The 24,207-nt window shown below is 40.1% G+C and overlaps 2 protein-coding genes across 8 annotated transcripts in view; one reads left to right on the top strand and one right to left on the bottom strand.

Moving 5' to 3' along the window:
• Window positions 1-15,851, bottom strand: part of FZD3 (frizzled class receptor 3) — a 102,752-nt gene extending 86,901 nt beyond the window's left edge. The window contains exons 1-3 of one of the 3 annotated variants that reach the window (XM_055300139.1): window positions 15,728-15,851; window positions 10,360-10,568; window positions 5,442-6,120 (exon numbers count right to left, since the gene is read on the bottom strand). In XM_055300139.1, the coding sequence (XP_055156114.1) occupies window positions 5,442-5,630 (189 nt within the window). In that variant the 5' untranslated portion in view covers window positions 5,631-6,120; window positions 10,360-10,568; window positions 15,728-15,851. Of the gene's footprint in view, window positions 1-5,441; window positions 6,121-10,359; window positions 10,569-15,445; window positions 15,461-15,727 lie in introns of those variants that run through there. The other 2 variants (XM_055300137.1, XM_055300140.1) reach the window with 2 other exon arrangements.
• Window positions 15,852-19,974: 4,123 nt separating this feature from the next.
• FBXO16 (F-box protein 16) overlaps window positions 19,975-24,207 on the top strand; it is a 59,919-nt gene continuing 55,686 nt past the window's right edge. For all 5 annotated transcript variants that reach the window (XM_055345899.1, XM_055345898.1, XM_055345902.1 and 2 more), the window contains exon 1: window positions 19,975-20,051. The gene's annotated coding sequence lies outside the window, so the exon portion shown is untranslated. The remainder of the gene's footprint in view (window positions 20,052-24,207) is intronic.

Here is a 24,207-nt window from a genome sequence, read left to right as displayed (position 1 = left end):
GTGTCTCTGCCTCTCTCTCTCTCTCTCTCTCTCTGTGTGTGTGTGTCTCTCATGAATAAGTAAATAAAATCTTTAATAAAAAAAAATTTTTTAAGTTTCCTAGTTTTGTCTATGAATAGGCCTAAAAATAACTTTTTTTGTTTTTTTTTAAGTTTGAGGCAGAATTTTAAGAAAAGGGTTTGGATCATACCAGAAAGCAAGGAACCTATGACAGACTACTAGGGTAGCATCAAAACCTAAAAGCTACCTTGAAGAGGCTCCCACTACGAAAGATAGCAAGTACAGTTAGAGTCCAAGTAGGAATAATAACTGTAATGGACTTGAAACAAACCAAATATGTTAAATCTATGAGTTTATAATGAAACCTTTAAAAAAAAAAGACTTCACTGTGCACCTTTGAAGGATGTTTGGGAATCAAGTCATGATCTGAAAAACGAATAAATACTGATAAATATTTGAGAATAACCAAGTATTTATCTTGTCTTTCTTATATAGACTGTACATGAGAGTAACTTAGCAGCCCAACAGTCAATGAGTGGAATTTTCTGTTTATGAAGCATTCCAGCTGAGAAGTGAAGAATGACAGAATTAAATTATAAGCATTTTAAATTTTTATTTATTTATGATAGTCACACACACACACACAGAGAGAGAGAGAGAGAGAGAGAGGCAGAGGGAGAAGCAGGCTCCATGCACCAGGAGCCCGACATGGGATTCGATCCCGGGTCTCCAGGATCGCGCCCTGGGCCAAAGGCAGGCGCCAAATCGCTGCGCCACCCAGGGATCCCAAATTATAAGCATTTTTGTAAAACTTTAATGAAATTATCAATCTAAGAGATGATCATGAATGGATTCCAAAATTACAAAAAGTGACAACCAGATATTATGTGCCCATGAAGTATTTTCCTTAAAAAAAATCAAAAAAGGAGACAAAAGAACATGGGAAATAAAACCACAGGGATGCAATCAACCAAATAAAGGGAACAATGGGAAACTCTATAAGGCAAACATATTACAAGAAAAAAAGATAGGAAAAGGAGAAATTATAAAAGAAAGACATATCAATTGAATGCAATATATGAATCCTGATTTGAAAAGCCAACTATATAAAAAACTGTGAAATGGTCAGAGTAATGTGAACATTTAACTGGATAGTTGATGATACTGAGGAAGTAATAAAGGTAAGGTGTTTATATATTTTTTAAGAGTTCTTACTTTTTTTAGAGATATATACAGAAATATTTGTAGATGGAATTATGGTGTTTGAAATTTGCTTCAAAGTAACCCAGTTGGGATATGCAGTCATAAATGAAACAAAACTAGCTGTGATAAAGATTTTGTTTATTTATTCATGAGAGACACAGAGAGAAAAAGAGGCAGTGGGAGAAGCAGGCTCCATGAAGGGAGCCCGATATGGGACTCCATCCTGGATCTCTGGGATCATGCCCTGGGCTGAAGGCTGCGTTAAACTGCTGAGCTACCCGGGCTGCCTTTTTTTTTTTTTTTTTTTTTAAGATTTTGAGTTGATAATTTTTGAAGCTGGATGGTAAGTAATGGGTATATGGTGTCCAAAATACTATTATCTATATTTCTATATAACTGAAATTATCTATAATACAGCTTTTTTTTAAGTTACAGTTTGAGTCTGAATAACATGAAGATTGGTTCAAACATGCTTTGTTCTTAATGAATCATAAAGGATACCAGGATTTTTACCTTTTAGGTTCTGTGTTCCCAGCAGAATCTATCCCACTGCCAACTTTCCATGCTACAGAAAATCTTTGAGAATGACAAAAGAAAACAGGAAATGGGAGGCAAACACAAACAATCCCAAGAGTTTATCCTCTGATTATCCTAAGAGTGGTCTAGTTTCTCTTAAAAAACAAACAACAACAACAACAAAAAAAAAAACAAGGGGCACCTGTGTGGCTTAGTAGGTTAGATATCTGACTCCTAGTTTCGGTTCAGGTCATGATCTTAGGGTTGTGGGATCAAGCCTCACATTGGGCTCTATACTGGGCATGGAGCCTGCTTAACATTCTCTCCCTCTCCCCACCTCCCACACTCCACTTGCACATGCTCTTTCTCTCTCTCAAAAAAAAAAAAAAAGAGTAGACAAGTTATCAACCTCATAAAAAGGTAAGAATGCTTGTTCCACATATTAACTGAAGTTAAATAGGGTGACAGGCAACAAGGAGTACTGCTTTGCATTTATACAGCACTTTAACTTTTCAAAGTTTTTAAATATACACATCACTTACATCATTTAATCTTAACCTTGTAAAATGGACAGGGAAAAAAAATTCACTTCCTAGAGGAAACTAACACAAAGAAGTTACAAAACTATTTAGTGGCAAAATAACAAATTTCCTATCCCTCATTTAGTGCTTTTTCCACTAAACTGTCTCTTCCTATTCAACTGCACTTAATTATCCAGTATAGGGGGGAAGGCTGTTCAGATCTCTTTTATTACCACTGCAGTCATAAATACCTGATAACATGCAGTTGGTAAAGATAGTTACCAACAATTTGCTAACACTTTCTTGACTGTGCTGGACAGCTCCCAAAAATTTACTTAGCAATTCGGACAGCCCAAATGGTTTGAAACTCAGGAATGAGAAATTTTTTTCTCTGTCAAAAGCCACTGATGAGGAAAAAACATCAAGTCAAGAACTTATAAAAATTTAGTGTTTCTGTATAGATGAGTATGTTTTAGAAGGGGGGGGATAGAGAAATAAACATATTAGTAAAGATCTTCTTTTCCAACTTAATGACCTGATACTTACATTATCCCATTTATTTAAATATGTCCCAAATTCAATGAAAGTATAGACTAAGAATCTTATACCTACAATGAAAGAACAGCCAATTTATTAACTCTGAATAATCATATGTGAAATAACCCAGATTCTGTACTTCCTCTCATCTGTGGTATCCCTAGCTCACTGTCCTATACTATTCTATTCCAGGCACTCATTTTGACTCAGCAAATCATACAGGAATGACCCTAAGGCAGACCTGAAACATGGGCCTGCACCTAAGAAATTATCTTTCAATTCACTCTGACCTACAGTGAACACTCAAAAATGTGCTCCCACTGTTTGCTCCAACTACTTGCTCCTGTTAAAAGTTGACAGACACATTCTAGAATCAGAGATAGATTCTTGTCCTTATTAGGGCCCAAGAATCCCTACTTCCATCTAGAAGGATGTTTTGTTGACTGCTGAGTTTCCATGTCCTTTGCTGTTACAGAAACTTTACACTCTCAAACTGACAATTCTGTCAGTGGCATCATTGTCTTGATATAACAACCATGTAACAACTATCTGCAATATTATTTAAGTCAAAGAACTGGAGCCTTCTCTTAGAAAATACTGCCCACTTAGGTGCTCTCCCCAGAATGTATGAAATTTAAAAAGAAACAACCTTATTGCCAATAAACAATCTAGACTACACAGGCAACTGTGAGAAGAAGTTGGTGATAGCTTACTATGCCATTATTATTAATATTCCAAAAGCCTACACATAGGAATGCAAGTTCATTTAGAACAAATACATTATCTTTCTGGTACTTTCTCTTTAGGATCATTTAGAAACGGAATTGGAATAGAATTAACATTTGCAGTTAACCTACTGTGTGCCATTCCCTGTACTAGCTACTTTATAAGTTTAATCCTAACAGCCCTTCAAGGTTTTTTGTTATTACTGCCTTTTCACAAATGAAGAAACCAAGGCTAAGTGACTATTCAGTCTTAAAGCTACTATAAAGCAGAGCCAAAGTTGAACCCATATCAGTTCAAATATCTTGATTACTTGCTTCTTATTACACTATTTGCTTTCCAAAGGAGTTATAATGACTTATAATGATACTAAAAACAAAGGTATTTCTTTTTTTTTAATTTTTTATTTATTTATGATAGTCACACAAAGAGAGAGAGAGAGAGAGAGAGAGAGAGAGAGGGGCAGAGAGACAGGCAGAGGGAGAAGCAGGCTCCACGCACTAGGAGCCCGATGTGGGATTCGATCCCGGGTCTCCAGGATCGCGCCCTGGGCCAAAGGCAGGCACCAAACCGTTGCGCTACCCAGGGATCCCAAAACAAAGGTATTTCTACTCCAATTTTTTTGATAAGAGAATTGATGGTTTTAATACACAGCAAGGAACACTACGCCTGGAACCGAAATAATGTATTAAGACACTAACCATTTTCATAGCCTAATCTGATAGTGTATACCAAATCTCCCTGTATCAGTTAGACCTTACATAGTCAGAAGAGCAGAAAATGTTCAATCTCTGTAATATTTTCAAATATTTGGAATATATAAGATGTCCTCCACATTTCAAAATCTGCAAATAATAGTCTTTCTATAAATTTTCCCAGGCACATTTATGTTAGTCTACTTGGAAGTAATGAATCTTTGGGTTTTACCATAAAATGAAGCATTCCAAAACATATAGGCTTCAATGTGCTGAAAGCACTATAATAATAGATTACAGACTAAAGTACAAAACATTCTCTGTATAATTATTATTAATTCCACCTTACAAGGAAAGAAGCTATGGTAAGAAAGTTCACATAATTTTCCCAAAGTAATAAAGCTAGAAAATGATAAAGCTAGAATTCAAGCCCATTTGCATAACTCTAAAGCCTATGCTTCCTATTGCCACCATCCGGGGCCACCTGGCTCCTATCTGGTAAGCATATTATCCTTGTCCACAATTCTAAAATCTCTGTAGATATGCATGCATAGTTATTTAAACCTATTGTTGACTATGTTCATTAATTTGTCATAGTTTCTAAAGTAAAATCATTAAAAAGTTATCTGAAGAACTACTATTAGAAATATTCAAGAAAGGCAACACATTTTCATAAAATTCTGAGAGGTCAAGAACAGTTAAAATTTATACAACCAAACCTTAAACCTTTTTTGTTCATCAGGAGTTATCATCCTTAAATTGATGTGATGGTAAAATCATAAACATTTTTAAAAATTTTTAAGAAAATTTAAATACCATAAACCACCAGTCTAAAGGCTGAACAAAGAACTTATTTTACAAGATCATGTTACCTTCAATACTTAAGGAATGAAGTGTGACTATTATTATATTCTACTCTTTATCTGAGGTTTTATTATCAAACAGAAAAAATGTAATATCATAAACTTGGACAATTTTAAACTTCTCAATGGCTATTAACTTCCATGTTCCAATGTTTCATATTTCTTTATAAAAACACATCTAAAAATAAGTCGAGAGTAACATTCCCCAAACATGAAGTCTTCAATCTATTACAGTTTGAACCTAAACATATAACTTTTTAATGTATAAGATATAGTTAAAAATAACATTCTTCTGTTTTTAATCAAACACATTCATTAGAGTAGTTAACAAGACATTATAAGAATCACCATTAAGATACATCAAATAATAGATCAAGTCTTACCTCCATTGCTAAAGCTGCTGTCTGTTGGTCATAGTGATTCAGAAGATTAGGCATAAAGGTAGTATTATAAGGCAAATCTTGGCACATCCTCAAGGTAATGGGTTCACAAGAAAACAAACTGTGCCCACCTATATGCCCCACAAACATAGTCAAGGGCCAAAAGTAGAAGACAATCCAACTCATAGCCATCCTTCCTGGATTTGAATAAGAGTTGGATGATCAGGCCTACTCAATATGTATTTTAGATCATTATACACCTGCAGGTCTCAGCTTGAAAGTATTTCTTCTATATCTTACTGTTAAGTTCTTCAAACAGTTAAATACTCTTTGACCATCAGAGGTTTGTTAGCTTGGTCTCACAAAAGGCATTTGTTTTTGGTTTCACAATACGGGAAAATGACATCATCTTGTCTCTTCTTTTCATTTTATTACATAGGGCATATCTGGCCAACATATCAAGTTGATCAACCACATTCCCAAACAACAGATTCCATCTTAGGAGAGCTATTTCTTCCTTTGGTTGAAATATCTGCAAAGTATTTTTTTTAATGGGCAATATTAGTAATTTCTTCTCAAAATATTGTAGACTTGATATTAAAGCCTTTGATGAGTTCAGTAAAGTTGCTGGATACAAATCAATATACAAAAATCAGCTGTGTTTCCACACACCAACAATGAACTATGAGAAAGAGAAATAAAACAATCTTTGATGAGAGATATCATACTGACTTAATAGACAAAATACATCAGTATTTCACAGAGACATAGTATAGTTTTTCTCCTTTATCATTTATTCTGTAGATATCCTTAACCAGAATTTAAAGGCAATTTTCTTCCCTCAGTTGCTTATATAACATATGGTTTAATTCCTTATCTAGAATGGCAGTTTCTCATTTGTCACAAGATATAATTGATCCATTTTGAAAAATTCTTATGCTGTTGTACTAAATTTAAATATCTGCCATATTTATAACCAAAACTACTGAATTTAAAATGTATTATATGTGTTTTAATCATTAATAGTGCATTTCTACATTAACTGATTTGGTAGAAGGTATCTGTGAAAAAGTTGAAATATAAATAAATTGGATGAATTCAAGTCCCTTACTAGCTGTGTTAAGTGTAAACATATCATTTAACTTCTCTGAACTCAGAATTTTTCTTCCTGAAAATACTCTCTCTCTTACAAGTATGATATACAAATGAATTATGAGATAATATATGCAAAAGTACTTCATAAAATAGTAAAGCAGCATTAAACATTAAGTAATTTTATTACTAAAGTACAGTTATACAAAGGCTATCTCCATCAACCAATACTGAACTGGCAAACAGAAGGTTCTAAAAGTATTATCAAGAAATTTTTCCAACATTACATCATCTTTTTAGATAGTGCAGAAACAGTATCTAGATGTAGAAATATATGACTAACAAATGTTTCACAGCACAGCCAGGCTGCAGAGAATAAAAATCATTCCTAAAAAGAAAAATCACAGCAGGAATAGGAATGATTCCCAGTTACAGTTTCCACTAAGCTTTAGATTCTTTTGATTTGCTCCTACTTTTCCAGGGGCAATAATACTATCTTATTTGGGGCTGAGAGGGTGTGGGTAGAATGAAAGGTAGGTCTGGTAGGAAAACAGCATTTACTAAACTATCATGGCTTCATTTGGCTTAATAATGGTTAAATTTAATTTCATTTTGTTTTATATATGCATTGGCTATTTCTGTGTTTGTTGTGAAGAGCCTTTGTTCAGAAAACATGAGAAGTTCAGGTTCAGAAATTCTGAGATCCACATAAACAGGACAACTTACATACCAGGACCCATGACAGCTTAGACTTTGAGACCTGTACTGGTTTCACTGAAGCAAGAAAAGAAACTGTTCTTTGTTCACTATCAATGCTTGGGACCTCTACATCCCAAGCTTTAGTTACTAAGTAGAAAAAAAAATATTTGGAGAAAATAAAGCAGTGGCTAAACCTTTCCAATTTCTTCCTGTAGTACATGGTATTAAGTGGTGGAAGGGACAAGGTCTATGAATTAGGAATACTAAGAATTAAAATTAGGAATATTAAAGTTATGAGCAATCTTTGCCCTAAATGACTATTCTCTCTATGCAAAATCTCTATGTCAGAGATCTTTGCCACAGTTTCTTGGCCTGCCATATTTTTTTCCTCCTTCAAGCTGGCCCCAAAATTGTGAGGTCTGGCTATAAAAAACTGGTAGTAAACACAGTCGTTTATATTGAAGCTTAATTATGTGCAACACAGTAACAATTATGCATATCATTAAATATGTGTCAAAAAACTACTGAAAGCTTTATCTGGTTACAGTATTAAAATATCTATGTAAAAGTTCAATCTTTGTAGTTTGTTGCTCATGCAGCATGCTCATCAGCTTGCAATTAAACAAAAGAGAACACTGTTCCTTTTTAAAATATATTTATAGCAATATCAAGAATTTTTAAAATTTCATTTAGACTAAAGAATTTTTCAAATTTCACTTAGGCTAATTTTTCAAACAATTAAGTGTTTCAAATTTATGGTTCAAAGACTACCATATAAAAGAAGGAATGTGAATACCTCCCTGGGTTTTTAAAACTAGAAGACATCCCCTTATACTTATACCTACTTTATTTTACCTTATTTCCTCTCAATTATTCCTTTAGCCTCATGTACAAATGAAGCTTCCCACAGTCTTTTTTTTTTTAAGATTTTATTTATTTATTCATGATAGTCACACACACACACACACACAGAGAGAGAGAGAGAGAGAGAGAGAGAGAGAGAGAGGCAGAGACACAGGCAGAGGGAGAAGCAGGCTCCATGCAGGGAGCCCAACGTGGGATTCGATCCAGGGTTTCCAGGATCGCGCCCTGGGCCAAAGGCAGGCGCCAAACCGCTGTGCCACCCAGGGATCCCTTCCCACAGTCTTATAAAAGTGTTTCCTTTATGTACTACAACACCCAAATTACCATATATCAAAACTTTTCTGTAAAATCTATTGTTAGGCTCAAGTCAGATGAAAATCTTATTATTTTAAGACTACAGTTTATGATTATTGAAATAAAAGTGAATTCAAGTTAAGACAAAAAGAAAGTAAAAATCTTAAAACAGTTTCTTTTTCCTCCAAATAAGAGATTCCCTAATTTTAATGTGTAGCAGATTTACAGATCACCTTACAGAAGTCTAAGAAATCTGAATTTCTGGAGACACCTGGGTGGCTCAGTGGTTAAGCATTCGCCTTTGGCTAGGGTCGTGATCCTTTGGCTCAGGGTCCTGGGATCGAGTCCCATATTGGGCTCCCCACCAGCCTGCTTCTCCCTCTGCCTATGTCTCTCATGAATAAATAAATACAATCTTAAAAAAAAAAAAATCTGAGAGCAGCCCAGGTGGCTCAGTGGTTAGTGCCGCCTTCAGCCCAGGGCGTGATCATGGAGACCTGGGATCCAGTCCCACGTCGGGCTCCCTGCATGGAGTCTTCTTCTCCCTCTACCTGTGTCTCTGCCTCTCTCTCTGTCTCTGTGTCTCTCAGGAATAAATAAATAACATCTTTAAAAATTTTTTTTTTTTAAATCTGAATTTCTGGAGAATGAACTACGTTCTAACAATTATTTCAGGTACTATTACAAACAGTTTTTAAGTTATGTTTTGAGAATGTTATCCTAAAATATAGTAATTTAAAAGAGTATAGGTATATTTAAATATACTTATATGCTTAGCGGAATACATAAAACAAATTTTTTAAAAAAGCAGACAAGGAATAATACTTCAATAGAAAAATGGGAAAAGGACATAAATTTATAAATGAACTACAAACATCCAATAAACACACCAAAAGGTATTCAACTTTACTAATAAAAAAATGCAAATGTAAGAGAACATTTTTGCCAATCAGACAGGCAAAAATAACAGTGAAAGAACACAGTATAGGAGAAGGTGCAGAAAAAAAGAATATTTTCAACATTCCAACAATTTGAAATACTACTGTAAACGGGTTGGTATTTTTAGGAATGGCTACTTACCTTAAAAGCCCTTAAAATGTGCACAATTTGATGCAACAAGTCTAAACTATAATTTATTCTAAGTAAACACATAAGCACACATGCATAACCAAAATGTTAGAGCAACATTGTTTATAAAATAAAAAACTAGAAACCCAAAAGTCTATCAATAAGGGATTCATTAAAAAACAAAACTATGGTACAACCACACAGTGGAGTATTATATAGTCACTAATAATGATGAGCAAGATCTCTATTTACTGACAGGGTAAGACAGTAATAATACAATAAGTAAAAAACAAAATTAAAACAATTTCCTAAACAGCACATATATCCCATGTTTGTCAAAAAATATATGCACAGAATAAAACTATTTCAATTGCTTAAAAATAAAATATTATAAACGCTCTGAGATTTTATAAAAGAACCTGTGGTATATTATTCTGTGTATAGAATAATTAACTTTGCTAAACCTCCCATGTGTGCTGACTAGCTAACAAGAAGAATAAATACTAGTTGAATCACTGATTTATTGGATGCTAATTAAGCAACCAGCCAAGGGATACTCTAGTACCTACTGCAGGCAGTAAGAAAAGCAAAAAGTGATGATCAATTTAGTTTGAGTAAAAACTGATTTTCTTTTTTTTTTATAAATTAATTTTTATTGGTGTTCAATTTACCAACATACAGAATAACACCCAGTGCTCATTCCGTCAAGTGTCCCCCTTAGTGCCCGTCACCCATTCACCCCCACCCCCCACCCTCCTCCCCTTCCACCACCCCTAGTTCATTTCCCAGAGTTAGAAGCCTTTATGTTCTGTCTCCCTTTCTGATATTTCCCACACATTTCTTCTCCCTTCCCTTATATTCCCTTTCACTATTATTCATATTCCCCAAATGAATGAGAACTTACACTGTTTGTCCTTCAATATTGAAAAAAACCAGGTCACCTATCAGCCGAATCAAATGCTATGCACATTTTAAAAGAATTTTTGATATATATAGTCCAAATTGCTCTTCAATAACAAGATACCGCTTCTAAACAGGATTGTGTGGGTAGCAAAAGTCATTTTTCCTAAGGTAGAGTCATCTATGGAAAACCTGTAAGTTGAAGTTCCAGACCTGCAGGAAAAAGAGACGATCCTGGACCCAAAACGTTTCTGCCAAAATACAGTAACTCATTAAACAAAAGTAAACAGTCATTTTGGCATTCTTATTGATATTATACGGATTACTACAGGAATCTGCAATATTTCAAATAAATAAAGGGATCTGCTGAGTTAACATAACTAGAGAGAATAGCTTCAGGGGCCAGGGACCATCAAAAAGTGAGTGATATGGCAACAGCTGTTCACACCCTACCTGTGAGAAAAGAGGCACACTCACTTCTCCAAGGACCAATGTAAGATACCTGGAAAACTGATTAAGTTACCTGATTACCATCCCATCAGAAAACAAAAGGATTAGATACATCTAATATTTATGAATGTGTAACAATAGGAATTTGATACTTCCAGTTACCAGTTTTCTTTTGATTATAAATTATAAAAGCCTTTAAGATAAAATAAGCTGAGTATTTGTCCTGAAAAACAGCAATAAAGGGCTTGGAGATTTAATCTTGGAAAACTGTGTTTCCAGGCTGGCTGCAAAACCAGACTCTATTTAGATGAGAAAAGCGGAAAGTGGCAACTGTGAAGAGGAAAGCAGGCTGAATCCTGAGGAAATACTGACAAAGTAGGTCTTAAGGGCTGTCAATAGGGTCCTGCAAAAGATCAGGTTCAGTAATTCTATTCCAATTCACATTTGCTGTACAGAAAGTGATCGATTTCATCATTCTGTTTAGATTTCATTTTCTTGACACCTTATAAACAACATTTTGCCTTTCCAACTCAGAAACACTATCCAAAGGTTGCCTCACACACAGTGGCTACTGTGGAAACAGGAGAGATATTCTTTGTCTTCTTTCAGTTTTCCAAGAATGCATTGCAAGAATTAGCAATGACTACTCTAATGAAGTTTCTCCTCTAAGGGAAAGTAATGTATTGTAAGATAAACAAAATACGTACTCAGAGCATATTACACTTCTGAGTGTTGCTTTCCTAAAATCCACGTGTTCTCTGGTCTTTTATTTTCCACATCTTATTATTTAAAAAATAAATTCATTCTCAAAATTTTGTTTCCTGGTTGCTAAATATATATACCTTCATATTTTTTTAAAGATTTTATTCATTCATGAGAGATACAGAGAGAGAGAGAGAGAGAGAGAGGCAGAGACACAAGCAGAGGGAAAAGCAGGCTCCATGCATGGAGCCCGATGTGGGACTTGATCCCAGGACTCCAGGATCATGCCCTGGGCCATAGGCAGGCGTTAAACCGCTGAGCCACCCAGGGATCCCCCTATAGCTTCATATTTAATTCAGAGGGCCTAGATTCCTATTAATCTAATAGGAATTAATCTAATTCCTATTAATCTAATTCCTATTAATGAGGTTCTCTTTTCTGCTCTACTTCATCTCTCTAATTTTTAAAGTCCATCAGTGCATCTATCTATTACCACAAATAACTTAATCATCCAATGTGCTGAGTGATGATAGGGCTTTAAAAAAAGAAACAGGAAAAACAAATACACCTAGGTTCAAAATTAAAATGAATGATAGGCATCAAAATCCAATCCATTTTACAATCAAAAATTATTTTTAAGACTAAAAAAGGAGGGGGGGTATTAAAAGATTCTGAACGTAAAAAAAAAAAAAAAAAAAAAAGCTTTGGATTGAAATTCTAGCCCAGTTTCCCCTTCTAATTAAAAATTTACTCATCAGAAAATCCCATAATATCAAGCCCAACTTTTTCCCTTACCAAGGTTTGAATGGTGTGTATGCTTTGACAATAAAATTATTTCAAGGAGATAAAATTTAGAAACCAGGATTTTTTTTTTTAAGTTCACTAGCCTAGTTAATACTTCATTCCTGGGATCCCTGGGTGGCGCAGAGGTTTGGCACCTGCCTTTGGCCCAGGGCGCGATCCTGGAGACCCGGGATCGAATCCCACATCGGGCTCCCGGTGCATGGAGCCTGCTTCTCCCTCTGCCTGTGTCTCTGCCTCTCTCTCTCTCTCTCTCTCTCTCTCTCTGTGACTATCATAAATAAATAAATAAATAAATAAATAAATAAATAAATAAATAAATAAATAACATACATACTTCATTCCTTAGATCCATCAAGTGTCAAAAGTTCTCAGTATAAAGAAGTGAAAAGTATTTTTGATGCAATCATCAGTTAAAACTCCTTCCTTCCTAGCCAGTAAAGACTTGTTACTCTTTTCTCAAATCTATATTGAATAATTTCTTCAACATTTTCCAAATCAGTCTTTTTATTTGCATTATTGCTCTTTTTGTGGGTAGCTTTAACCAGACATAGTTCTAGAGTTTTAGGAGTTAAAAAACAAAAAACAAAACAGAACATGAGGCCAACATCACTCTCCTCTGTGAAAAGTAAAGATACAAGAGCTGTTTCCTACCACGTTTCCTAAAGAAAATAAAGTCAACAGAAGCCTATTACCAACAAATTAATATGCTCAGAATTACTTCTGAATATACAATCTTACAGTTTTAGGGGATCCCTGGGTGGCGCAGCGGTTTAGCGCCTGCCTTTGGCCCAGGGCGCGATCCTGGAGACCCAGGATCGAATCCCACATCGGGCTTCCGGTGCATGGAGCCTGCTTCTCCCTCTGCCTGTGTCTCTGCCTCTCTCTCTCTCTCTCTCTCTCTCTCTGTGACTATCATAAATAAATAAAAATTTTAAAAAAATTTATAAAAAAAAATCTTACAGTTTTACTAACAAACTAATAATGAAATTTAAGATGAGTAGAGAGTTTTTCCTGAAGCAGGAAACAGAAGACTTATTATGAGTTAAAAACTCCTTTCTCCTTCCCCAATGACAAAACCTTCTGCACCATACTATACAAAGGAAGAATGTGTACTTTATTAAATTCCTCTCAACCTTCTCTACTTCAAATATCTCAATCATGGCACTCCCAAGAAAAATCTACCTAAGTGTTCAAAGCACAAAATAAAGCTCAAAAGAATACCATAGCTAAGATGGGGAAAAGAATGAAAGAATCCAACCATCATTTTTTCTAGTATTAATGGGACACTGAGATTTCAAAGAGGTGTACACGTAGAAAATATCAGTAAGCAGATGAGATTTTAAAAAATAGTAGGAAAGGGCACCTGGGTGGCTCAGTGGTAGAGCATCTGTCTTTGGCCCAGGCTGTGATATTGGGGTCCTGGATCAAGTCCCACATCAGGCTATCCCCAGGAAGCCTGCTTCTCCCTCTGCCTGTGTCTCTGCCTCTCTTTCTGTCTCTCATGAATAAATAAAATATTAAAAAAATAAATAAAAAATAGGGACGCCTGGGTGGCTCAGCGGTTTAGCGCCTGCCTTTGGCCCAGGGTGTGATCCTGGAGTCCCGGGATCAAGTCCCACATCGGGCTCCCTGCGTGGAATGGAGCCTGCTTCTCTGCCTCTCTCTGTGTGTCTCTCATGAATAAATAAATAAAATCTTTAAAAAATAAATAAAAATAAAAATTAAAAATAGTAGGAAAGTGAAAGTAGGATGGTAGATTTTATTATTCACTTATTCTCCTGACAGTTTCAAAACACTTGGGGTGGGGGTGGGGGGGTAGAGGTACATGGTATTTCACTAAATAAAAGTCAAAAGATAAGAGAAGGGCTGTATTTTAATTATATTTTATCTTCAGCACCATCCTTTCAAACCTGCCCTTAAGCTTTCACGCGTCTTTCCTACTTTCCCTAACTCTGAATCATTATACTCTTACGTTGTGGCTTGGTGGTTCATGTAAATGCTTTTTTTTTTTTCTCCAGGAAAAAAAAAAAATAGTATTGATTTGCTTAAAAGTGTATGGAGGGAAAGCATTATCTTGCTTCCTAATAACAGAACTAAAGATTTATCTATTCCTAAGACTGACAGCACACCACTGAAGCCTAGAAGCAGCCTGAAAAGCAAGGAGGTAAACCATCCCTCATGTCAGTCAGGGTCTTTGTTCCCTTGCTCTTGTGGTATCGGCTTTGCAAAGTCACCCGATTCCTACCAATAAACCTAACAGGTCTATCAAAACTACTTTTCATAAAATAAGATTTTTGTCTGGATACTTTTTTTTTTTTTTACAACAGTCATTTTTAGAGCTGTGGGTCTTGCTCTGCTGCTGCCTCTGCCCCAATTCAGGAAGGGAACCAAAATTCAAAATTTGATTTTAATTCTGGGCAAAAAAAAAAAAAAAAAAAAAGATCCCTTTTATTGGGTAGATATCTTTCAACTTCAAATCTATCCCATTTGTAAATTCATGGCCTGCACTTTTGTTCTCAAAAAAAAATAAGAAAAAAAGGGGGGGGGTGAATTTTAAAAAAAAAAAACAAAAACCCTCTTTCTCCTACAGAGGAGGCACCTAACTCCAAGACTCCTGAAATTTAACGAGCTTCTGGGAAGATTTTAGAAGGTCTTGAAGTGTTTTTACAGCACCTTTAGGAGAGGCCGTCTATTAATTACCCAGCAGTACCCTCACGGCAAATACACATTAGCATAAACGGGGGCAGCGGGGGGAAGCCTCCGGAGGGTGTGCACACTTCGGAAACTGACAGGACTGAGGGGACAACTTTTGGGCACTGGAAAGAAGAGGTCGGTCAAACGCTCCCACAACAGCTAGGCCAGCGGCGACCCGAACGTGGGTCCCGAGCCGGCCCCACGCGCCCCGGAGCCCTGGACGCATTGTCCTCCCCCCGCCGCCGGCGCCGCGTCCTCCGCCCCCGCGGCGCCGGCCCGAGGGAGTGGGCGCCCACCCCACACCCCCTCCCTCGCCTCGCGTTTGGGCCGGGGGTGGGGGGCGAGGGGGACGGCGAGGGAGCCGCGGTCCACACTCGCACAGGTTGCCCGGCGCGGGTTTAGGATGCAGAGGGTTAACACCCTCCCCGGCGTCTGCCCACCTCAGCCCGCACCGCAAACTCGGGTCCTCCGCACCCCGGCGGCCCGCCGCGGCTCCCGAGGAGCCCCTCCGACCACCCGCCGCAGCCTGGCGCCGAAGGCTTTTGTTTTGGCCGCGACGAGAATCACGATCCCTGAGGAGGAGGTGCCGGAGCTGCGGTGGCTCCTCAGCGCTGGGCTCGGCAGCGGAGCGGGCAGCCGCCGCGGCGCCTCCTCCTTCCCCACACGGCCCGCGCCCCTTTTCCAGCTAAGCCGGACGGGGAGCCGCACGTCTCGTCGCTCACCTCACACCTCAGGGCCGGGCTCCAAGGGCGGCGGGGCGGGGGGGTGCTGCAGGGCCGGCCCCCGGGGCGGCCGCGAGTCCCGCAGGTAAACCCCAGCCAGCGCGGACCAACGGCGCGCGCCGCCTCCGAGCGACCGCGAGCGTTCGGGAGCGCCGGGGCGCGCGGCGCGGGGAGCGAGCGCGCGTGCGCGCGCACACTCACGGCGCAGGCGCGCCGCGCACCCTTGGCCGAACGCTCGCTCCCATTTTGAGGCCAGCCGCGAGGTGCCGGCGCTCCGTCCGCCGGGTTCTCGTCCGCCTCGGGCGTTCGGTGACACCTCGCGCCGCCCTGCCCCGGCGGAGGCCTTTCGAGTTCTGGAAATGTTACTCTAAAATCACGCAGCCCTGTTTGCAAAGCCCTCCCTGCCCTGCTGAGAGAGCGCGGCGACTCCCCTCTTTAAAGCCTGGGATGGGGGATCCCTGGGTGGCGCAGCGGTTTGGCGCCTGCCTTTGGCCCAGGGCGCGATCCTGGAGACCCGGGATCGAATCCCACGTCGGGCTCCCGGTGCATGGAGCCTGCTTATCTCTCTGCCTCTCTCTCTCTCTCTCTAAGTCTATCTTAAAGCCTGGGATGCTCTCATTGCAAGGGAAGGGATTGGAAGTGGTCAAGAATCGGGTTACATATGTCGAGGGTGACCTCGGGTGCAGATAGGAGTAGGCATCTGGCCTGTTGCAGGTCTTCACGCTTGAGCAACAGACGGGATACCTGCCTGGGAACAGCTTCATCCACGTTGTCAGCACAGTGCACAGGGGGAGCTTGTGGTCATTGGTAGCATTCCCCCATCTTTTTCTCCATTAGGAAATGTTTTCCCTCTCTTCCTCTACCTAAACCATTTCAGAGCTGAAAGAGTTCTTAAAGATGATCTAAACCCAATCACTCATTTTTTCAGAGACGAGGAAAAGAATGCTCAGAAAGGTGAAATGACTTACCCAGAGTCACGCAACTTTTTAGTGGGAGTCTGGATTCCTTCAAAGCCAAAGCTTTTTTAAATTATTATTTAATTATTTGTATTATATTTTAATATATTTATTATTATTTATTATTTTTATTTTTTATTATTATTATCCTGTTTTACCTGCCTTTATTTCCCTTTCTCCCTTTGCAAGCTGGAATTCACAGGCATCATTTTGCTCTGTTGATAGCTACGTGGGACCTAAAGGAATATTGATCCTGTTGCACAACAGCATGAATGTACCTGCCACTACTCAACTGTACACTTAATGGTTAAAATGATGAATTTTATGTTAAGTGTATTTTATCACAGTTTTTAAAAGGCACTCCATAAGTGTTAAATAATGAGTATGGAACTTTGATAGTCATAGTTTAACTTCGGATGGTGAGGGTTGGGGAAAAGCATAATAAATGAGCTCTGAAGTGAGCTCTCAATTTTCTGAGTAAATACCGGGATCCCTGGGTGGCGCAGCGGTTTGGCGCCTGCCTTTGGGCCAGGGCGCGATCCTGGAGACCCGGGATCGAATCCCACATCGGGCTCCCGGTGCATAGAGCCTGCTTCTCCCTCTGCCTATGTCTCTGCGCCTCTCTCTCTCTCTGTGACTATCATAAATAAATTAAATTAAAAAAAAAAAAGATTCTTAGTAAATACCTATGCAGTAATAGTTTGTTGGTGGTGGTTTTTTGTTAAGATTTATTTATTTATTCTTGAGTGATGGAGAGAGCTATAGGCAGAGGGAGAAGCAGGCTCCATGCAGGAGCCCGATGTGGAACTCAATCCCAGACCTAGGATCACGCCCTGAGCCAAAGGCAGGCACTCAACAGCTAAGCCACCCAGGCATCCCTTGTTTTTTGTTTTTGTTTTTGTTTTTTGAATAACACTGATCCTTCAGCTGATTCTAAGTGTCATGTTGAGCCAACACTGCCCCCACTGAGGGTGGGTGAGGAGGCAAATAGCATATATGAAAATCTGCATGTGTTCGTTATGTAGTTCCAGATCCCTTATACCTGCAGAACCTAAAGATATGCAGCTAGATGTATTTTTACACACCATTCTGTGAAAACTGTCAGACATAGGACATATAGCTCTCACATGGAAAGGTGGGAGTGATGTAGAAATTATCAGTGCATGTACCAACATGTTTATATCTCAGAAATATAACATTGAAAAAAGTGAACTACAAAGAAAAAAAGCGAACTATGAGATAGGTAAATTATGGTATCTCTTTAAAAACACCTGGCTGTATTGTTTATGAGACCAAACATGTATATATAGAAAGCATAAAAAATGGGCAAGTAGGCTACACACCAATCCATAGATAGTGGTTACCTCTAGAAAGGCGGGAGGATAATGAGATCTGGAAAGTGTACAAAAGGGGCTTCAACCGTTAATCACACACAAAGCAAATGTTAATATTTTTTAAATTTTTGATGGGGATAAGGGGTATTTCTTATGTAGTCTCTAAATTGTTATGTTTGAAGTATTTCAGACTTTAAGCTGGTGTGCTCACTATGAACATTGACTGATGTCATTCAGATCAGGGCAAAGGGAGCATCTGCAGTTAGATGAATGAGGTGCTGGACCAGAGGACACCCAGAGGGTGCTGGTTGAGAGGAGAGTCGACAGGGCACTTATTTTCAGGTATAAAATTACTGAAATTCAACAGGGATAAAGTGAGATGGTTTCTTTTATCCCATATCCCTTTCATTTCATGTTATAACCCCCAAGAGAAAGTCTTTAATGAGTGGGAACTTCACAGAGAGACATAGCACTCAACCAGCATGTTGTTAAAACAGGTCTCTTTCTGGATGAACTCGTTTTGAAAGCATAAATGTTAACTGGTAATACTGTACATGGTAATTTAGCGTTGTATCTACTACCTCCCTCAGGTGCCCATCCCCCACCAAAGGCTTCGTTTATTCATTTACATACAACCTGATCATGTGGAAAAACCACTGGGCTGGAATTCAGACAACCTAGGTTCCAATTTCAGTTTGGCCAAGTACAGATCCTTTGTTAACTCAAGGAAAGCAACAATCTCTACGAGCTTCACTTTCCTTTTTCAAGTTGGAGATATACAAATGCTGCCTATCTGAAAACTATGAAACATAGGTTTACACTGAAGTTGGGAGGAGAGCATATTCTTATCTATTTTTGGAAGCATAAGATAGTGAAGTTTGGGGATTTTTTATTTTTTTCTTTTTGTTGTTACCTGCTGCCCACAGGAACTCCTTTATATGTACCAAAGAAGCTCCGTCTGGAATTTTGAATTTTTGGTGGTTCTCCAGTACTTGTTTGTAGTTCTATCAACAACAGTTAACAATGTGGGTCTTATATTAGTTATTTACACATTGCATTTTCCAGTCTTTCTCATCTTTTTTATCCTTATGTTCTCACTCTGCCCCTAATTATATGATGGGTGCTCAAGAATTTTAAATGAGCCCGGTCTGTAAAATTTTCCAAATTTGCAGAGTTTTCTTTTTTAATTTTTTTATTTATTTATGATAGTCACACAGAATGAGAGAGAGAGGCAGAGACACAGGCAGAGGGAGAAGCAGGCTCCATGCACCGGGAGCCCGACGTGGGACTGGATCCCGGGTCTCCAGGATCGCGCCCTAGGCCAAAGGCAGGCGCTAAACCGCTGCGCCACCCAGGGATCCCAAAATTTTCCAAATTTGGAGTTATTCTTATTAAGCCATGCCATCTGCTGGTTCCCTGGTGTATCTGTCAGTCAGCCCGAATTCCTGCTGAAATTCACGTTGAAGCATTTGTGAGTTTGTCAGTTAGGCAATTTCCCCACGTCCTTCCACTTCCTGCTGCAGGTGTTATTCTTTTATTGAACTAGTCGCGAGTTGTTGTTTTTTTTCCCACCCACCCTCTTTTACCTGTTGGCCACTCTTAAAACCCGGAAAAGTGGAATTTACATTTTGGAGCTCGGGAATGGCCTGAGAAATATAATTGGGCATGCTCAGTAGGTTGCCCTCATTTGGAACACAAATATGTCTTGAGTGTTTGTCAGTGCTTCTAGTGTCCGGATTGGACGCATCTTTCTTGCGGCATTATATTGGGAGATTGCAGGCCCTCCCACCCTCTTGGCACTCGGGCTTTTTTAATTGTCTCCGTGTGCCCAATTTTGGAGCCAGCCCTCCTGAATCTCTTGACCAATCAAGAGACCACACATTGTTGCCTAAGAGACCCCGGATGCCAGAGAAAGGATCTATAGATGGTGATTGGACTACTGGAAGGAAGGGTGGGGGCTGGACAGAGTCAAAGAAAAAGCTGCCATGGCAACACCAGCGCTTGAGGCTTGAAGAGGGAGGTGAGCTGAAAGAGGTGAGAGCAGTGGGCAGTGCATGAAAAAGATGGAGACTCTTTACAGAGCTCCACTCTGAGATTCTCCTGGGCCTCTCACAAATCTTGTTAGTGCTCCTGGGGATTACATTTTGCTCCCTTTCAGCTGCAGTTTAAGTGCCAGATGCTTCATACTTACGAAATTAACAACAGTTAATTATTTCTGTGCCTATCAGACACTAGCTCTTTGGATCTAGTGTAGTTTTTGCTTTGCTCTAATTAGTTGAATATAAGATGAATTCATGTTGAAATCTAATCATACCTTGTTTCCTGATAATTTTCTGATAATATTATTTCCTTCTCTGATGATACAGCACTGCACAATGTGTGTTGGCAGAGAAACTCAATCCTATTTTGGTCTGTTAATTCCAAATAAAAATCCAATAATCCTGAGTTTAATTCCAGTGTTCAATTCATAATGTTCTGAGTTTTATCCTACATTTGTATTAGTTTTAATCTTTAAACTGCTTCTTCTCCACTATTGTGTTCATTCAGTCAGTTGATTTAACAAATATTTGAGCACCGATTATGTAGTGCTGGGATTAGGATTCAGGTGAGTAATGTAAGAAAACCACATGAGCAAAGAAGCATCAGAGTTCTGTACTGGTTGTTTTGTACCAAAGTTCCGTGTGTCTGGGTGGATAGTGCGTGAAGGGAGAAAGAGGGGGATGAGGCTGAAAAGGTAGGTTGAGGTAAACTCATAGTGGACCTAGACTTCCATGCTAAGGAGTCTGGTTATGTTGTAGCCATCAGAGAGCCTCTGAAGGTTTTTGAGCTGAAAAGTGGTACAATCAACTGGTCTTTTTTTTTTTTTTTTAAGATTTTATTTATTTATTTATTTATTTATTTATTTATTTATTTATTTATTTATTTATTTGAGAGAGAGAGAGAGCACAAGCAGGGTTGGGGCAGAGAAAGAGGAAGAAGGAGAAGTACATTCCCTGCTAAGAAGGAACCCTGATCCCAGGACTGTGAGATCATGAAAGCAGCTGAAAGCAGATGCTTAACCGACTGAGCCACCCAAGCATCCCTCAACTTGTTCTTTATTTTTTTTTTAAGATTTTATCTATTTATTCATGAGAGACACAGGCAGAGGGAGAAGCAGGCTCCATGCAGGGAGCCTGACATGGGACTCAATCTCGGGTCTCCAGGATCACGCCTTGGGCTGAAGGCGGTGCTAACCCACTGAGCCACCTGGACTGCTCTCAACTGGTCTTTAAAAAAAATATTTCCCGGGGGGAGGGGCAAGATGGCGGAAGAGCAGGGTCCCCAAATCACCTGTCCCCACCAAATTACCTAGATAACCTTCAAACCATCCTGAAAATCTACGAATTCGGCCTGAGATGTAAAGAGAGACCAGCTGGAATGCTACAGTGAGAAGAGTCCGCGCTTCTATCAAGGTAGGAAGACGGGGAAAAAGAAATAAAGGAACAAAAGGCCTCCGAGGGGGAGGGGCCCCGCGAGGAGCCGGGCTGAGGCCGGGGCGAGTGTCCCCAGGACAGGAGAGCCCCGTCCCGGAGGAGCAGGAGCTGCACCAACCTTCCCGGGTGGAAAGGGGCTCGCAGGGAGTTGGAGCAGGACCCAGGAGGGCGGGGATGTCCTCGGGCTCCCGGGGACACTAACAGACACCTGCGAGCGCAGGAGAGTGCGCCGAGCTCCCTAAGGGCTGCAGCGCGCACGGCGGGACCCGGAGCAGCTCGGAGGGGCTCGGGCGGCGGCTCCGCGGAGGGGGCTGCGGGGCGGGAGCGCGAATCCCACAGCGCAGGCCCCGGAGCACAGGGCGCCGGGACACAGCCCAGGATCCGGCCTCCCCCGGGACAGGCAGAGGCCGGGAGGGCCCAGGACAGCGAGGACGCTCCTGCCCTGAGCTGAGCACATCAGCGGCCCCGCCCCGGAGCCTCCAGGCCCTGCGGACGGAGAGCCGAGAGCCCTGAGCCCCGCCCCGTAGTTCCTGCGGAGGCTGAATCCAGGCTTCCAGAGTTGCCATAGCAACTGCTGCTGTTCCTCCTGGGGCCCCACGGGGTAAACAACCCCCGCTGAGCCCTGCAGCAGGCAGGGGCAGAGCAGCTCCCCCAAGTGCTAACACCTGAAAATCAGCACAGCAGGCCCCTCCCCCAGAAGACCAGCTAGACGGACCAGTGATACTCCCCCGTGTTCCAATACAACTTGTTTTTGGCCACTCTGCACTGAGCAAAATGACTAGAAGGAAAACCTCACTTCAAAAGAAAGAATCAGAAACAGCCCTCTTTCCCACAGAGTTACAAAATCTGGATTACACTTCAATGTCAGAAAGCCAATTCAGAAGCACCATTATACAGCTACTGGTGGCTCTAGAAAAAAGCATTAAGGCCTCACGAGACTTCATGACTGCAGAATTTAGATCCAATCAGGCAGAAATTAAAAATCAATTGAATGAGATGCAATCCAAACTAGAAGTCCTAACGACGAGGGTTAACGAGGTGGAAGAACGAGTGAGTGACATAGAAGACAAGTTAATGGCAAAGAGGGAAACTGAGGAAAAAAGAGACAAACAATTAAGGGACCATGAAGACAGATTAAGGCAAATAAATGACACTCTAAGGAAGAAAAACCTACGTTTAATTGGGGTTCCCGAGGGCGCCGAAAGGGACAGAGGGCCAGAATATGTATTTGAACAAATCCTAGCTGAAAACTTTCCCAATCTGGGAAGGGAAACAGGCATTCAGATCCAGGAAATAGAGAGATCCCCCCCTAAAATCAATAAAAACCGTTCAACACCTCGACATCTAATAGTGAAGCTTGCAAATTCTAAAGATAAAGAGAAGATCCTTAAAGCAGCAAGAGACAAGAAGTCCCTGACTTTCATGGGGAGGAATATTAGGGTAACAGCAGACCTCTCCACAGAGACCTGGCAGGCCAGAAAGGGCTGGCAGGATATATTCAGAGTCCTAAATGAGAAGAACATGCAACCAAGAATACTTTATCCAGCAAGGCTCTCATTCAAAATGGAAGGAGAGATAAAGAGCTTCCAAGACAGGCAGGAACTGAAAGAATATGTGACCTCCAAACCAGCTCTGCAAGAAATTTTAAGGGGGACTCTTAAAACTCCCCTTTAAGAAGAAGTTCAATTAACTCTGAACGTGAATGGGCTTAATGACCCCATCAAAAGGCGCAGAGTTTCAGACTGGATAAAAAAACAGGACCCATCTATTTGCTGTCTACAAGAGACTCATTTTAGACAGAAGGACACCTACAACCTGAAAATAAAAGGTTGGAGAACCATTTACCATTCAAATGGTTCTCAAAATATACCCTAAAAACTACAGAACACTTCTGAAAGAAATTGAGGAAGACACAAAGAGATGGAAAAATATTCCATGCTCATGGATTGGCAGAATTAATATTGTGAAAATGTCAATGTTACCCTGGGCAATTTACACGTATAATGCAATCCCTATCAAAATACCATGGACTTTCTTCAGAGACTTAGAACAAATTATTTTAAGATTTGTGTGGAATCAGAAAAGACCCCGAACAGCCAGGGGAATTTTAAAAAAAGAAAACCATATCTGGGGGCATCACAATGCCAGATTTCAGGTTGTACTACAAAGCTGTGTTCATCAAGACAGTGTGGTACTGGCACAAAAACAGACATATAGATCAATGGAACAGAATAGAGAACCCAGAAGTGGACCCTGAACTTTATGCTCAACTAATATACGATAAAGGAGGAAAGACGATCCACTGGAAGAAAGACAGTCTCTTCAATAAATGGTGCTGGGAAAATTGGACATCCACATGCAGAAGAATGAAACTGGACCACTCTCTTGCACCATACACAAAGATAAACTCAAAATGGATGAAAGATCTAAATGTGAGACAAGATTCCATCAAAATCCCAGAGAAGAACTCAGGCAACACCCTTTTTGAACTTGGCCACAGTAACCAGAGAAGGACAAACAGTGTATGTTCTCATTCATATGGGGAATATGAATAATAGCGAAAGGGAATATAAGGGAAGGGAGAAGAAATGTGTGAGAAATATCAGAAAGGGAGACAGAACATAAAGACTTCTAACTCTGGGAAATGAACTAGGGGTGGTGGAGGGGGAGGAGGGTGGGGGGTGGGGGTGAATGGGTGACGGGCACTGAGGGGTACA

This window comes from Nyctereutes procyonoides, unplaced genomic scaffold (genome assembly GCF_905146905.1).
Source record: "Nyctereutes procyonoides isolate TBG_1078 unplaced genomic scaffold, NYPRO_anot_genome, whole genome shotgun sequence".
Classification (NCBI taxonomy): domain Eukaryota; kingdom Metazoa; phylum Chordata; class Mammalia; order Carnivora; family Canidae; genus Nyctereutes; species Nyctereutes procyonoides.
The sequence above is the reverse complement of the archived record's forward strand: the minus strand, read 5'-3'. Positions and strand labels throughout refer to the sequence as shown.